At 39.7% G+C, this 15811-nt stretch overlaps 1 protein-coding gene across 1 annotated transcript in view; it reads left to right on the forward strand.

Moving 5' to 3' along the window:
• LOC124544720 (UDP-glycosyltransferase UGT5-like) overlaps positions 1 to 15811 on the forward strand; it is a 91617-nt gene that overhangs the window by 59645 nt on the left and 16161 nt on the right. The window contains exons 4-5 of the mRNA XM_047123365.1: positions 4367 to 4589; positions 15094 to 15313. Coding sequence (XP_046979321.1) covers positions 4367 to 4589; positions 15094 to 15313 — 443 coding nt within the window. The remainder of the gene's footprint in view (positions 1 to 4366; positions 4590 to 15093; positions 15314 to 15811) is intronic.

The raw sequence follows: 15811 nt of genomic DNA on the forward strand, positions 1-15811 counted from the left end.
TCTACACGGCACTACAGCCAATTCAGATTGCTTAATAAACTGTTACATCATTAGGTAGGGCCAATGTAGGTAAGTTCACCTTTTGGACACCATAATATAATTTTCAATATCGTCATGTCAAAGTATTCACCAATGTTACATCCATCCATTTTTAGAAACACGTGTAATCAGTTCGTCTAATTACAATTAGAACCGTTCAGTTACGAATAATCGGGCAATGAAAGAAACACGAAAATACTTTTTTATAATGTTTAAAACCTGTAACAGCTCTGTTTAACGTATTGTCAGCTTACCATGCAATTGCTAATCATAATAACTCTTAACTACATAGTAATTACTGAAACTCATAAAATGAAAATTGGCGATGTAAACAAAGAGATTATTTGGACTATTATAATATTTATTGGAAATCTATTCACACCAAAAAATAATGTACGTATATTTCAAATCAGAAACATATTAAGAAGAAGTGCGATAGAATAATTTCTGTGTGATTAACAAACATGTATTTAGCGTTGTTTATTCAAAGCATTTCGACGATTTTTATTTAAAAACAGAAGAATTGTGGTAAAGCTATCACAATTTATGCACTTCATTTGTAAATCAACACCAGGATCAAAGAACATAAGCGACATTGCAGGTTGGGGCAGGTGGAGAAATCGGCCGTGGCAGAGCACGCACTGAGTGAGACAGACCACGTAATAAAATTCGCCGACACGGAAGTTCTGGCTGTAGAGAAGCACTATCACACGCGCTTGTTCTGAGAAGCTGTAGAAATACAAAAACACGCGAACAGCTTGAACAAGAAAGAGGAAAGCCTTAAGGTAAACAGATCCTGGCTTGCCGTACTGCAGCGAACGACCGTCGCAGGTAGCAACAGGAGAACTGCACCGGAAATGACCGCGGAGAAGCCCTCGGAGGTTCGCGCGCCAGGTACATATAGTCTGCGGCCGCGAGCGCGGCTCCAGTTCACCACCGGCAATGGAGGGTGAAGCTTTGAAAATGCCAGCCACTCGTGCTGGCGAAACATCAGAAAAACCATTAGTAAAATCATTAGATGAACGTCGGCCGAAGAACCCGAGACAGAAGGCAATAGGCAGTTTATCAACAAGTGGCCACGAAAGCCTTAACAATTTTGTACTACTGCCAATGCTAAGCACTGCCTTACTCTCGTCCAGCGACAATCTGAGAATGTCCCTGACTCACCATAACCAACAGTTTATTTACCCTGGGAACATATATGGTCCTATTGTGCTTGTCTATGTTCAAGCGATATTCTCAGGAGACATCAGAAAGTAAGTTACACATCGTCTTCCCATGCTAAGGCCGTTGTTCAACAAGAGTGGCGCATTGTCACAAGTGAGTGCACATTGTCCGAGTTCTCAGCACACGCAGTTCCGCTGTTGTGTGCGAGTGAAATGGGGAAGTGGAGATAAACCGCAAAGTTCAAGTGTGAGCGGAGATTGAGCGTGAAATTTACGGAGTAACTGCTACGCTGGAAATAAAAGTATGCTGTCGCTCCCCCCTCCACAAAAAAAGAAAAAATCTGAAAGTTAATCCTCTTTTCGCACCGTCAATGGTAACTGCAAATAAAGTTCGTGTAATTTAGTGTGTGTAGCTCAGTAACTCTAGAATAATAATTAATGTCGTCAGCTTATCTTGCTCTTGAGATTTTGCTGCAGATGCTGTATCCTGAAAGTTTGTTAAGTGAAAACGGGCCGAAGAACTGCATGGTTGTCATTAATCGAATACAGACAGTCGTTGTTTCAGATGTACTGTTTATTACGTCACAGAGTCCTCGTCAAAATTTTGTATCGTACTGGCCGTCCCTACTCCCCGCTCTTGCACACTCTGTATATCTTTTACAACAATCCATACATTGAGAAAACTCGGCAATTACAATTATAAAAGTTATCGGAAATTATAAAAAGACAGAAGCCGATAGGCAGTTTGTCATTGGCAGTAGTGTTCAGAGTGGCAGTCCTCCTGAAGTGTGGAAGAATTCGACGTTAACTGTCAGATCGAAGAGAGAAATTCTTGCTGGACAGGATTATAGCATTAACGGTAACTTCGCGTCTGTCAAATTGTTTAAATACCTTGCTGCACAGTGATTTGAAATGGAAATAACGTTGACTGAGGTTAGAAAAGTCATTGGGTAGTATCTCTTAATACCATGTAAGACCTCCTTTTGGCGCGCGTAGTGCAGCAACTTGACGCCGTATGGACTCAACAAGTCGTTGGAATTCCCCTGACCCTGCACAAATATTGAGCCGGACTATCTCTAAAGCTGTCCATAATTTCGTAAGTGTTGCCAGTGCAGGATTTTATGCACAAACTTACCTCTCGATAATGTCCCATAAATGTTAGATGGGATTCACGTCGGGCTATCTGCATGGTCACATCATTCGGTCGAACTGGCCAGAATGTTCTTAAAACCAACCACGAACAACTGAGGTGCGGTCACGTGGCTCATCATCATCCATCCATACTTTCCATCTTTGTTCAGGAATATGACGTCCACGTGTTGCTGGAAATCGTCTCCATGTAACCGAACATAAACATTTCCAGTCAATTATCGGTTCAGTTTGACCAGAAGACCCTGCCCATTCCATATAAAGACAGCCCACACCATCATGGAGCCGCCACGAGCTTGCACGATATCTTGTTGACAACTTGGGTCCACGGCTTTGTGGGGTCTGAAACCTACTGTCAGCTCTTACCAACTGAAATCGTGACTCACCTGACCAGGCCACAGTTTTCCAGTAGTCCAGGGCCCAGCTGCTACGGCCACAAGCCCAGTTGATATGGACATATACAGATGGCGGCACACAAGATATAACTACGTGCAGTGAAGGCTGAGGTGAGAATGGTCGTGTATTGCTGTAAAGAGTCTGCACCAGAAGAAATACAGCCTTGGCATCTGAGTCAAACATATTTGTTCGGATGCAGACTCTTTACAGCAATACATCACCATTCTCACCTCAGCCTTCACTGCACGTAATTACCCCACCAGCGTAGTTAAAAAGCAGATTTCCCGGGCCATCACATGCAATCCTGGTACTGCTGACCCTCCCACAAAACAGCTTCGGAGCACACCATTGGTGACTCAGTAATATCCTCGTCTGGAATGTGTTAATCAGCTACTTCGACAGGACCATGATTCATTCCCTGAAATGAGATCCATTCTGTCTGAAATTTTGCGCACCACACCTAGAATACCTTTCCATCACCCTTCCAATCTTCGCAATATTCTTGTCAGACCCTATGCTCCTTCTGCACCCATCTCGCTACCCTATGACTCCTACCCCTGTGACCGCCCCCGCCACAAGACTTGCCCTATGCACGCTCCTACCACCACCTATAATAGCAAGGGACTGATGACTTTGCTGTTTGGTCCCTTAAACTTCAAACAACCAACCAACCAACCAACCTATAATAGCCCTGGCAAAACATATACTATCAAAGGGGGAGCCACCTGCGAAACAACACGTCATATACTATCTATTATGTAAACACTGTTCAGTCCTCTACATCAGCATAACTACCATCAAATTATCAATTAGGATGAATGGGCACACACAGAGGGTATATACTGACAACTCGATATCCTGTTGCAGAGCATGCTCTACAACATGACATTCGTGACCTTGGCACCTGTTTCACCACACACCTCATCTGGATTCTTCCCCCAGACACCAGTTTCTCAGAATTCCGCAGGTGGGAACTAGCACTACAACATGTCCATGGTTCTCGTCACCCACCTGGCCTTAATTTACGTTAATTTCTTCCATCTCAGCTTTACTTCACTGTAACTACTCTTTGCTTCACTCCATTATAGTTTTCTACATCTTTCATTGTATTTCCCGTCTATTTTTCACTGCCCCCGTCCCACGTCTGTTACGTATAATGCACTTAGTTTCTCACCCTCTGTCTTGCATATTACCCTGTCTTCCACATTTAAGCTCTCAGGTTTTCAAATCTCGTCCAATGCAGTCCCCAACAATCAGTCTTTCCTTCTTATCCCGTACGGTAAGTCTCCCCTATTTGCAATTCTGGGTGACTTTCCTGAAATGTACCCCTTTTCCTAGACCTCTCCAGTCAATTTCCTTTACCCTTCTTCCTTCCCTTCAACCATTCTGCCTGAAGAAGGAGCCACTGGCTCCGAAAGCTTGCCAATCACGACAGTCTTTTATGTGTGTGTTCAGCTTCTGCTTGGTCAGTAGATACTTTATCTATCCAGATAAATAATTTTAGCATATTTGTTTTGTAATTCTTAGTTGTTTCCTTGTTTTATAAATTATTGTAGAAGAAAGCTAAGCACTGTACCACCAACATATATTCAAAATGTAATTAAATTGTTTTTAAGGATTTGCAGAAATATTTAGATGAAGCAAAAGAAGGAGTAATATACTTCAGCTTAGGTTCCAATCTCAACAGCACTGATATGCCAAGTGAGAAAAGAGCAGCCTTTATAACAGTGTTTTCAAGACTGAAGCAACGTGTGCTTTGGAAGTGGGAAGCTGACAGTCTTCCTAACCAGCCACCAAATGTGATGGTTAGAAAGTGGTTACCACAATCAGATATTCTTGGTAAGTTCACATCATTTAGAAACGGCCTGTTGTTAGTTTAACTAACACTTCTTGTTCCATATTTATTTTAAGAAAGGTAGACAGATATAAATTTCTTGCTATATCTTTTCTGCTGTTGGATCAAAAGCCTTCCTGTATATCTGATTTATGAACAAGAAGGATGGTATTATGGTTGACAGATATGGAAAATGATATCTCCTAGGCAAGCAAGATTGTTATCAATTGTTGTAAGGACAAGGCTTGGGGGCTACATTTATGAATTGTGGAAGAAGAGAGGGATGTACACTGGATATGTCACTTACATGCTTCACTCATTCTCAAAAAAATTGATAAAAGTTCACTTATGGTGTCACATGTTCTTCTTTTGTGTACTGCTGGTGATAACAGTGCACATGACGAATGACAAAAAATGAACGCAACAAATCATGACTCAGATGTGGATAGCCAATCAAATTGTTAGTTGGTAATTTATCAAGCTGCTTCTGCTTCTACGGCCTCAATGGATGACTTCTGCCATTGTTTTCTCATCATCTTCTTCAATAGGTTTTCTTTCCAAATTGCCCAGCATCTTTTCATTCATTCTGATCTTTTTCGTCATTCATCGTCTTTAAATATCCTTTTGATTGTTTGTCATTTGTCAGTTTTTGGTTTAAATCTTGATTTTGTTTTTCAATTTATTTTAATTTTCTGTTTTGGTTTTTTGCATTGCACAACATTAATATTAGCTCTTTCCCACTTGTTGCTTCATGTTCATGTTTTCTTGATTATCTGAGTACTTGTGGCCTCATAATGCGATCAGAAAATGAGATCCCTTCTTTCTGCATAGTATCTGTAATGGGCTCGAGTTTGCTGCACACTCCATTTGGCACTATCCACCATTGTCCATCTTCTTAATATTTCTTATTTATGCATGTTCTGGCTATTCTTCTCTCTACTCGTAGGATTTTGTCGATTCTGTTTTTCTGGGTCACTTCTAAGAGAGTTTCACTTCCGTATGTCACCTCTGCTTGAACCACAGCCTTGTAATGCTATAATTTAGTTTTGACGGACAGACATGTTTTGTTGTATATAGACCATGTTAATTTTTGAGCTTTTATCATTTGGTTAGTTCTTAATTCCCATGCATGTTTCTCATCTAAGTTGTATGTTAAAATTTCTCTTACATATTTGAATTGTTTCACTATTTTTACTTTCCTGTTAGTTACTTTTATATAGTCCATCTGCTATCATTATCTGAGTATTTTTGGTCTATTAGCTGCAGACCTATTTTTGGGATATGTTTTGTAGGCTTGTTATTTGATTTCTGGCTTCTTGAATGTTATTGGTTAGTAATACTAAGTCATCTGTGAATCCTAAGCAACTTAAGTTTATTTGATCTTTCTTGGTTCCATTAATTATATTTTAAAGATTTACCTAGTACCATTCCCTCAGCACTTACTCAAGTATACATTTGAAAGGTTGTTGTTGTTGTGGTCTTCAGTCCTGAGACTGGTTTGATGCAGCTCTCCATGCTACTCTATCCTGTGCAAGCTTCTTCATCTCCCAGTACCTACTGCAACCTACATCCTTCTGAATCTGCTTAGTGTATTCATCTCTTGGTCTCCCTCTACAATTTTTACCCTCCACGCTGCCCTCCAATGCTAAATTTGTGATCCCTTGATGCCTCAAAACATGTCCTACCAACCGATCCCTTCTTCTAGTCAAGTTGTGCCACAAACTTCTCTTCTCCCCAATCCTATTCAATACCTCCTCATTAGTTACGTGATCTACCCACCTTATCTTCAGCATTCTTCTGTAGCACCACATTTCGAAAGCTTCTATTCTCTTCTTGTCCAAACTGGTTATCGTCCATGTTTCACTTCCATACATGGCTACACTCCATACAAATACTTTCAGAAACGACTTCCTGACACTTAAATCTATACTCGATGTTAACAAATTTCTCTTCTTCAGAAACGAATTCCTTGCCATTGCCAGTCTACATTTTATATCCTCTCTACTTCGACCATCATCAGTTATTTTACTCCCCAAATAGCAAAACTCCTTTACTACTTTAAGTGTCTCAGTTCCTAATCTAATTCCCTCAGCATCACCCGATTTAATTTGACTACATTCCATTATCCTCGTTTTGGTTTTGTTGATGTTCATCTTATATCCTCCTTTCAAGACACTGTCCATTCCGTTCAACTGCTCTTCCAAGTCCTTTGCTGTCTCCGACAGAATTACAATGTCATCGGCGAACCTCAAAGTTTTTACTTCTTCTCCATGAATTTTAATACCTACTCCGAATTTTTCTTTTGTTTCCTTTACTGCTTGCTCAATATACAGATTGAATAACATCAGGGAGAGGCTACAACCCTGTCCCACTCCTTTCCCAACCACTGCTTCCCTTTCATGCCCCTCGATTCTTATAACTGCCATCTGGTTTCTGTACAAATTGTAAATAGCCTTTCGCTTCCTGTATTTTACCCCTGCCACCTTCAGAATTTGAAAGAGAGTATTCCAGTTAACGTAGTCAAAAGCTTTCTCTAAGTCTACAAATGCTAGAAACGTAGGTTTGCCTTTTCTTAATCTTTCTTCTAAGATACGTCGTAGAGTTAGTATTGCCTCACGTGTTCCAACATTTCTACGGAATCCAAACTGATCTTCCCCGAGGTTCGCTTCTACCATTTTTCCAATCGTCTGTAAAGAATTCGCTTTAGTATTTTGCAGCTGTGACTTATTAAACTGATAGTTCGGTAATTTTTACATCTGTCAACACCTGCTTTCTTTGGGATTGGAATTATTATATTCTTCTTGAAGTCTGTGGGTATTTCGCCTGTCTCATACATCTTGCTCACCAGATGGTAGAGTTTTGTCATGACTGGCTCTCCGAAGGCCATCAGTAGTTCTAATGGAATGTTGTCTACTCCCGGGGCCTTGTTTCGACTCAGGTCTTTCAGTGCTCTGTCAAACTCTTCACGCAGTATCTTATCTCCCATTTCATCTTCATCTAATCTACATCCTCTTCCATTTCCATAATATTGTCCTCAAGTACATCGCCCTTGTATAAACCTTCTATATACTCCTTCCACCTTTCTGCCTTCCCTTCTTTGCTTAGAACTGGGTTGCCATCTGAGCTCTTGATATTCATACAAGTGGTTCTCTTCTCTCCAAAGGTCTCTTTAATTTTCCTGTAGGCAGTATCTATCTTACCCCTAGTGAGACAAGCCTCTACATCCTTACATTTGTCCTCTAGCCATCCCTGCTTAGCCATTTTGCACTTCCTGTCGATCTCATTTTTGAGACGTTTGTATTCCTTTTTGCCTGCTTCATTTACTGCATTTTTATATTTTCTCCTTTCATCAATGAAATTCAATATTTCTTCTGTTACCCAAGGATTTCTATTAGCCCTCGCCTTTTTACCTACTTGATCCTCTGCTGCCTTCACTACTTCATCCCTCAGAGCTACCCATTCTTCTTCTACTGTATTTATTTCCCCCATTCCTGTCAATTGTTCCCTTATGCTCTCCCTGAAACTCTCTACAACCTCTGGTTCTTTCAGTTTATCCAGGTCCCATCTCCTTAAATTCCCACCTTTTTGCAGTTTCTTCAGTTTCAATCTGCAGTTCATAACCAATAGATTGTGGTCAGAATCCACATCTGCCCCTGGAAATGTCTTACAATTTAAAACCTGGTTCCTAAATCTCTGTCTTACCATTATATAATCTATCTGATACCTTTTAGTATCTCCAGGCTTCTTCCATGTATACAACCTTCTTTTATGATTCTTGAACCAAGTGTTAGCTATGATTAAGTTATGCTCTGTGCAAAATTCTACAAGGCGGCTTCCTCTTTCATTTCTGCCCCCCAGTCCATATTCACGTACTATGTTTCCTTCTCTCCCTTTTCCTACTGACGAATTCCAGTCACCCATGACTATTAAATTTTCGTCTCCCTTCACTACCTGAATAATTTCTTTTATTTCGTCATACATTTCATCAATTTCTTCATCATCTGCAGAGCTAGTTGGCATATAAACTTGTGCTACTGTAGTAGGCATGGGCTTTGTGTCTATCTTGGCCACAATAATGCGTTCACTATGCTGTTTGTAGTAGCTAACCCACACTCCTATTTTTTTATTCATTATTAAACCTACTCCTGCATTACCCCTATTTGATTTTGTATTTATAACCCTGTAATCACCTGACCAAAAGTCTTGTTCCTCCTGCCACCGAACTTCACTAATTCCCACTATATCTAACTTTAACCTATCCATTTCCCTTTTTAAATTTTCTAACCTACCTGCCCGATTAAGGGATCTGACATTCCACGCTTCGATCCATAGAACGCCAGTTTTCTTTCTCCTGATAACGACGTCCTCTTGAGTAGTCCCCGCCCGGAGATCCAAATGGGGGACTATTTTACCTCCGGAATATTTTACCCAAGAGGATGCCATCATCATTTAATCATACAGTAAAGCTGCACGCCCTCGGGAAAACTTACAGCTGTAGTTTCCCCTTGCTTTCAGCCGTTCGCAGTACCAGAGCAGCAAGGCCATTTTGGTTAGTGTTACAGGGCCAGATCAGTCAATCATCCAGACTGTTGCCCCTGCAACTACTGAAAAGGCTGCTGCCCCTCTTCAGGAACCACATGTTTGTCTGGCCTCTCAACAGATATCCCTCCGTTGTGGTAGCACCTACGGTACGGCCATCTGTATCGCTGAGGCACGCAAGCCTCCCCACCAACGGCAAGGTCCATGGTTCATGGGGGAGGATTTGAAAGGTAATGGCAATAAATCATCTACCTGTCTAAGCATTGATTTAATCATAAATAACTCAGATATTTCTCTGGTGTTTGTTAGAATTACGTTTGTCATTTTTTATTAATTTGGGATGGAGACCACAATTCCTTAGTACCCTCATCACTGAAGATCTGTGATACAATCAAACTTTTTTGAAGTCTATAAAAGCTACGACTTGTTTTTGTCTTCTTTTGTAATAATCCGTTACCAGTTTCAAAGTGGTTAACTGTCCTAGACAGCTTCTCTGTGGTCTAAATTCTGCTTGGTATTATCCTAGTTCCATTCAAGATGGTCTTTACATTGATCATATAGAATTATTAACATGACTTTATAGAGATATCCAAAAGACAAAATAACCCATAGTTGTCTGAATTTGATTTGTCTCATTTTTTGTGTAATGGATGGATTAAAGCTGTAGTCGAAAGTTCTGGTAGTTGTTCTCTGGTCCAGATTTCCATGATGCATTGGTGAAATGATATCTTGACTGAATCTGCTGCATATTTCCAGGGCTCCACAAATGTTTTATCTTCTCCACTTGCTTTGTACTTTTTCAGCTCTTTCAAGGCTTTGTAGACTTCATGGATTGTGGGTGGGTTTATACTTTCTGCTGGTGTTTTAATATGGGTTTCTGTGTTTGTCTGTAGTAGTTGTGGAGGATGTCCACAATAGAGTGATTTTTTAAAATGATTCTGCTACAATTTCTGTATTTTTCTATTGATATTGGCCATCTTATTATTTTTATCCTTTAAAATTAATGTTGGAGGGTCATATCTTTGTAGCTGTCTGCTAAATATTTTGTAATAGTCCCCTGAGTTTGTTTTCTCATTATTTGTTTCTATCATTAGAAATATAACTGTTTGATATCGGCATTTAACCCTTCTTATTATTTTTTGGGTTATCTTTCTTTATTCTGTGAGTTCCAAGTGTGATTCTCTGTTTTACAACTCTGACACCTTAACCAAAGCTGGTGTTTACCTACCTCTGTTTTATCACACTCATCATTCAACCATTGGTGTTTTCTCCTTGTGTTTACTGGGGCTATCTGTTCAGCTGTTTCAGCTAGGGAACTTTTTCCTCCTTATCATCTGTTTTTTTATACTCCTTGTTTGTTTTTCACGTTCCTTGTTACTGATCAATTTATGTGGGCTGTGGGTTCTTTTCTTTTTGATGTAGAATTTTTTTTTCTTTATTACCAGTGTGAATCATGAATTTAATTTTTTTATCATGTAGTGATGTAACTCTGTTTTCTAGTCTGGGTGTTTCCAAGTTCTGAGCTTATTTTGTCTTCTGTTGAAGTATGTTGACTATGAGAATGCACTGATTCTGTTGGGTAGGTTGTTGTGAGGCCATTGTATTCTCTCCTGATGCAAGCTGGCCCACAACCATTGTTAACTTCTCGGTATCCTGGAAAGCAGCACTGGGATGGAAGTGACCACCACATTGGTCTACACATGTTCCAACAGTATAAATATGAGCATCTTGCTGGCCACAGGCCTACCTCAACATCACACAAACAATTCACAGAGACACGTGCAATGTTTGGATGAGCATTGGCTTTTCAAAAATGGCACCACAGTACTGTTGAACGAGAGGTAAAACATGAAGATGCAGGATGTCCGAGATATGCTGCTGCGCCATCAAACTTCCACTCGGTAGCAGAAATCATACACAATGGCTCTCCAACCCAATGCTGCTGTGCCTCTCTAAAACATTGGAAGAATGGGACTTCTCACTGGATCACCACCACACGTGCTGACAAATGCTCATCCAGGGTAGGGCAGAACTGCAATGCACTGCTGAACGCAATGTCACGTTATGACCGTGCATTTGAGCACCCCACAAGCCAAACATCAAAATCATCAGTCAGCACCATTGAAAATGCATTAATTGTGTGCGACGGTAATTCCCTAGTCTGGCTGCTGCTCGTCTCTGAGTAGTGGTGAGTGATGACCCAGAAGGTTGCAGGCAGTCCACTACTCATTCTCAGATGACAGGTGCAGATGTTGAAGGTATTACGATGCGCTTGCTCCACAGTGCAGTGATATTCACTTGTGGTGGTCAGATGTGACGAGAACCTTGAGATCTAATTCTCTTTCCTCACACTCCCATACAGTCCAACATCAGGCCAGTGTCACATCCAAATGCTGCAAAAATCTGGATATTGCAAGATTTGATCTTCTGGCCAAATGTAGACTCACAATGAGTGCCCTTTCAAACTCGGTTAGACACTGATAATGCTGGCTCACATGAGCACATGCCATCTCCATATCCTTTACAGCAATCAACAGATACTTGCCACTGCCCATGCTACTTATGTAACCTATCAGGTCTAACAAATCATTAAACAAGAACAATACTAAATATGAACAAGATTAATGTACTCTGGCGGTTGTACTACTTGTCGCAGAGAACTACAACTCTAATATATACACATCCCCAGCAATGGTCTGCACATGTTTGAAGTTACATTGACATCTGACCATTTCTTCTGTGTCTGAGTGCTTCAATTCTTTTATCAGACAGTGTATTTTGCAGCTAGAAAGATATCTTTTTTTCTGCTTCAATAGTCTGTTTATATGCACATTTGTGGCTCACAGAAAACCAAAAGTGTACCTCGACACCCACTACTTTTACAAATTATCTGATTATCTAGACTCAGACATTGAAGATTCTTGTCAACTGCATGGTATGTCGGAACAGTAGCTCTAAAGAGGCCTCTGTTCCAATGGCATATCAGTAACTGTTATTCTTCAATGGATATTATAGTGATAATACTCAAGTTACTATTAGGAGTTAAACAACTGATATTTAATGTACCTGAAAGAGTGGAACCTTTTTTATTGTAATAGACTTCATGCTGGTTTTATAATATTAAAACTGACCTTTGGATGTAGATAGTTTACATCAGTTTAATAGCAGTAGCTATTATTCATTAGTGCAGTTATTAACACCTAAAACACACACACACACACACACACACACACACACACACACACACACACACACACATGCAAGAGAGAGAAGGAGAGAGAGAGAGAGAGAGAGAGAGAGAGAGAGAGAGAGAGCTAATTTGCGAAGTAGAAGTGTAATAGAAGTATGAACCAAATTTGTTAGTAAGTGGTTAACTAAATTATTCATTTTCAATTTTTTAATGAAATAATAAAACCAACAACTGTCACATAACATGAAGCTTACAAAATTAAACCAAAGTTTGTGATAATTGTAACACATAGAAGAATACAAAAGACAGTATCAACTTCATACAACAAATTAGATGTGTGGCAATACACAAATGATCACGATTGCACAACTGTACATGATGTTCTACTTTGGAAATTCAGTAAGGTGAGAAACACCATTCTTCTACTGTCAAAGCCACTAAACACAATGACTTGGAACGGAAGAGTACCTGACTGTGTTGCTGAGTATTCACCCCTAGATGTATTTTGTGAGTGAGCACATCTCAGTCGAACAGTGTTTGCTAAAGGACCATGAGTGAAGTTGATCTACTGATATATGATGCATGGAGCTGCCTAGAGGAGGCGGGGGCTCCCAGACTCTGAAACTTCCCCTTGTAGCATGTATGGTATATCTAAAAGTTGAGATTGCTTAACATCACAATCGCATTTCCGTGAAACCAGTCTTTCTGCTCCATTTGAAATCACTCACATGCTGCTTTAACAATGAGGAGGCATACTGGTACTTGCTTCCACATGTGCACTTCTTTTGATGGCTCTTCAGTGGTTGCATCTTGTGCAATACTGACAATTTCCTTGGCACAAGTGAGCAGTGGCGGCTGGGGTGTAAGAGCACATCAACACCCTAACTTTTGGCACCTTGTGGATTTATTGTTTTTTTTTTCCCTTTGAATGCTGTGAAACACAACGGAGATGCTGCAGTCTGAAAGATACAGCACTTCACTCTCCCATACTACTGCTCCTCTAGGCTCCATGAAACTTGGCATCACGGTTGTGAGCACAACTTAAGTTGTGCACGTTTTAAGGAGCTTTTGCACATGTGAAACTCGTTTGACATAATTACCTTACGGGCCAAATACATATGGATTTGATAAACAACATGCGTGTTCACAATGTGCACAGCTAGCCCTTGCCACTCAACTAGAAATTTACATGAGTGCCACCAGGTCTGCGGCAGACTTTTATCCCCGTTCACTCAGCATAAGTCCTGCTAAATGATGGCAGATGCCTCAGATATGTTAATTCACTCACTATATAGTAAAATTAGATGAGACATCAGTATATGTTACAGTTGTTCTGACAGTAAACCTATTTAGTAGGTTTCTGAATGAGTTATAGAATATTAAGTTATGAATTTTATCATACAGTAATCCAGCTGAGGTGGTGAGAATAAAAAAAGGCCTAAACCACGTTACCATCAACTGTGAGATTGTAATATTTATTCATGCTTCTGAAATCTGTTGACCTTACGGTGAGTCAGAGTTATCTGTGCCGTTGGCCTACACTGTATATATGAAAATTCACGAAAAGCTGTAACACTGGTTCCTCTGGTTTTCACTTAAATGTGGAATCGACAACAATGTGCTTTACGTTCTTATTGACCCCAGCACCTCATTTGTACTCTAGTCAAGTGACCATGTTGGTAGACATTACTACTTGCGTTTAATCATTTCCACAAATGGCAGTTTGTGTTTGGGGTTGGTTGTTTACCATGTGGGAACCGACTTCTGTATGCAGTGTGAACATGAACTATGTCGAATCTATTTTAAGTAGAAAAGTAAAGCTATGAGGACAGGTCATGAGTTGTGCTTGGGTAGCTCAGTCGGTAGGGCACATGCCTGCGAAAGGCAACAGTCCCGAGTTCGAGTCTCAGTCTGGCACACAGCTTTAATCAGCCAGGAAGTTTCATATCAGTGCACACTCTGCTGCAGAGTGAAAATCTCGTTCTGGGAACATAAAAGTAAATTATCAGGAAAAGTTAGCTGCAAAGGAACTAGGGCCTCTGAGAACAGATCCTTTGTTTTGGAGAAAGACAAAATTAAATAAGCATGACTACAAGGGTATGTTTAACAAGGGAAACGTACAGTTAGCACAAGTTGTAGTGTGGGTGCAGGATAAGTATATCTGATTTTTAGCCTGGAAATAAATTTGTGAACTAATACATCTGTTACAGATCTTGTACATTTGTCCAAAAACTAGAAAAGCACAAAAACTCCCACTTAGACAAAAATGCAAAATGGAGAGTTGTGAAATCTTACACATTATTTTGCTAGTGCCCTAAACTGTACTCAATTATGTACAAAACAACAAAATCAGAAAAGTTTGGCAGTGGCTGTAGTTGTATAAGCTTGATGATACGCATAACTGTTCTAAAACAGATGCTATTAATTTCACTCTCTCAAATTTATCTGAATCCAAAAATTTGTGAACACCCAGAATGTACACTCATGATCTGCCACTGTAAGTGAGGATGATGCATTGGGGCCATTGTCTCTTAATGTTAAAATTTTCAATCTATTTGTGTATAATGTGATTCAATCTGTAAACTTTGCAAAAATATAAATGTTTACATCAAAAGCTGTGCCAGATGTATGTTACATTATTCTGGAAAATTTGTGTCTCACTTATAATGAAGATTTCATTGTATTTATCATGTAAAACTACTCCTTTAAAACTTCTGTTTGAAATAAGTGAATGTGATCATAAAATTTTGCTTTGTGTCTCCTATATTCTTTTGTTGCAGCTCACAGAAATATAAAATTGTTCATTACACATGGTGGACTCCTTAGTACCCTAGAAGCAGTCGATCGCGGTGTTCCTTTACTTGCAATTCCAGTTTATGGTGACCAGATGCTTAATGCAATTCGTGCAGAAAAAGCTGGATATGCTAAGAAAATTGAATTTCCATCTCTGTCCACAGAATCATTATGGGCTGCTGTTTCAGAAATGCTAACAAATTCAAGGTAATTGGGTCATCAGTCTTCTGGCTGTTTTGATGTACACACACGAGAATTTATTTCCTGCACCAACCTCTTCACCTCAGAGTAGCACCTGTACCCAGCATCCTCAAGTATTTGTTTGTAACATTCAGATTTCTGTCTTCCCCAACAATTTTACCCTTTGTGCTCCCTCAAGTACCATGGAAGTTATTTGTTAGAGATGACATATCTTAGCCTTTCTCATCCAACATGGATGTTTGAAACATATCAAGCCTGTATATGAAAAAATAATACTCCTTATTTAATATAATAACAGTAGTATATTTAAACATTCCTCCATTTGTGCTTGTAATGAGCTGAAAATTTCAAATTTTTCAAATTAAATATATCTCAAAGTCAGTGTAACAGTTTTGTTACTTTCTGAATTCAGCAGCGTAGTTGGTTTGATAAAAAGGATTAATAACAATTATACTTAAAATTTGTAGCACAGTCAGGATTGAAGTCTAATAGAGAGCCAAGTAA

Source organism: Schistocerca americana, chromosome 8, assembly GCF_021461395.2.
Source record: "Schistocerca americana isolate TAMUIC-IGC-003095 chromosome 8, iqSchAmer2.1, whole genome shotgun sequence".
In the NCBI taxonomy this organism is placed as follows: Eukaryota; Metazoa; Arthropoda; class Insecta; order Orthoptera; family Acrididae; genus Schistocerca; species Schistocerca americana.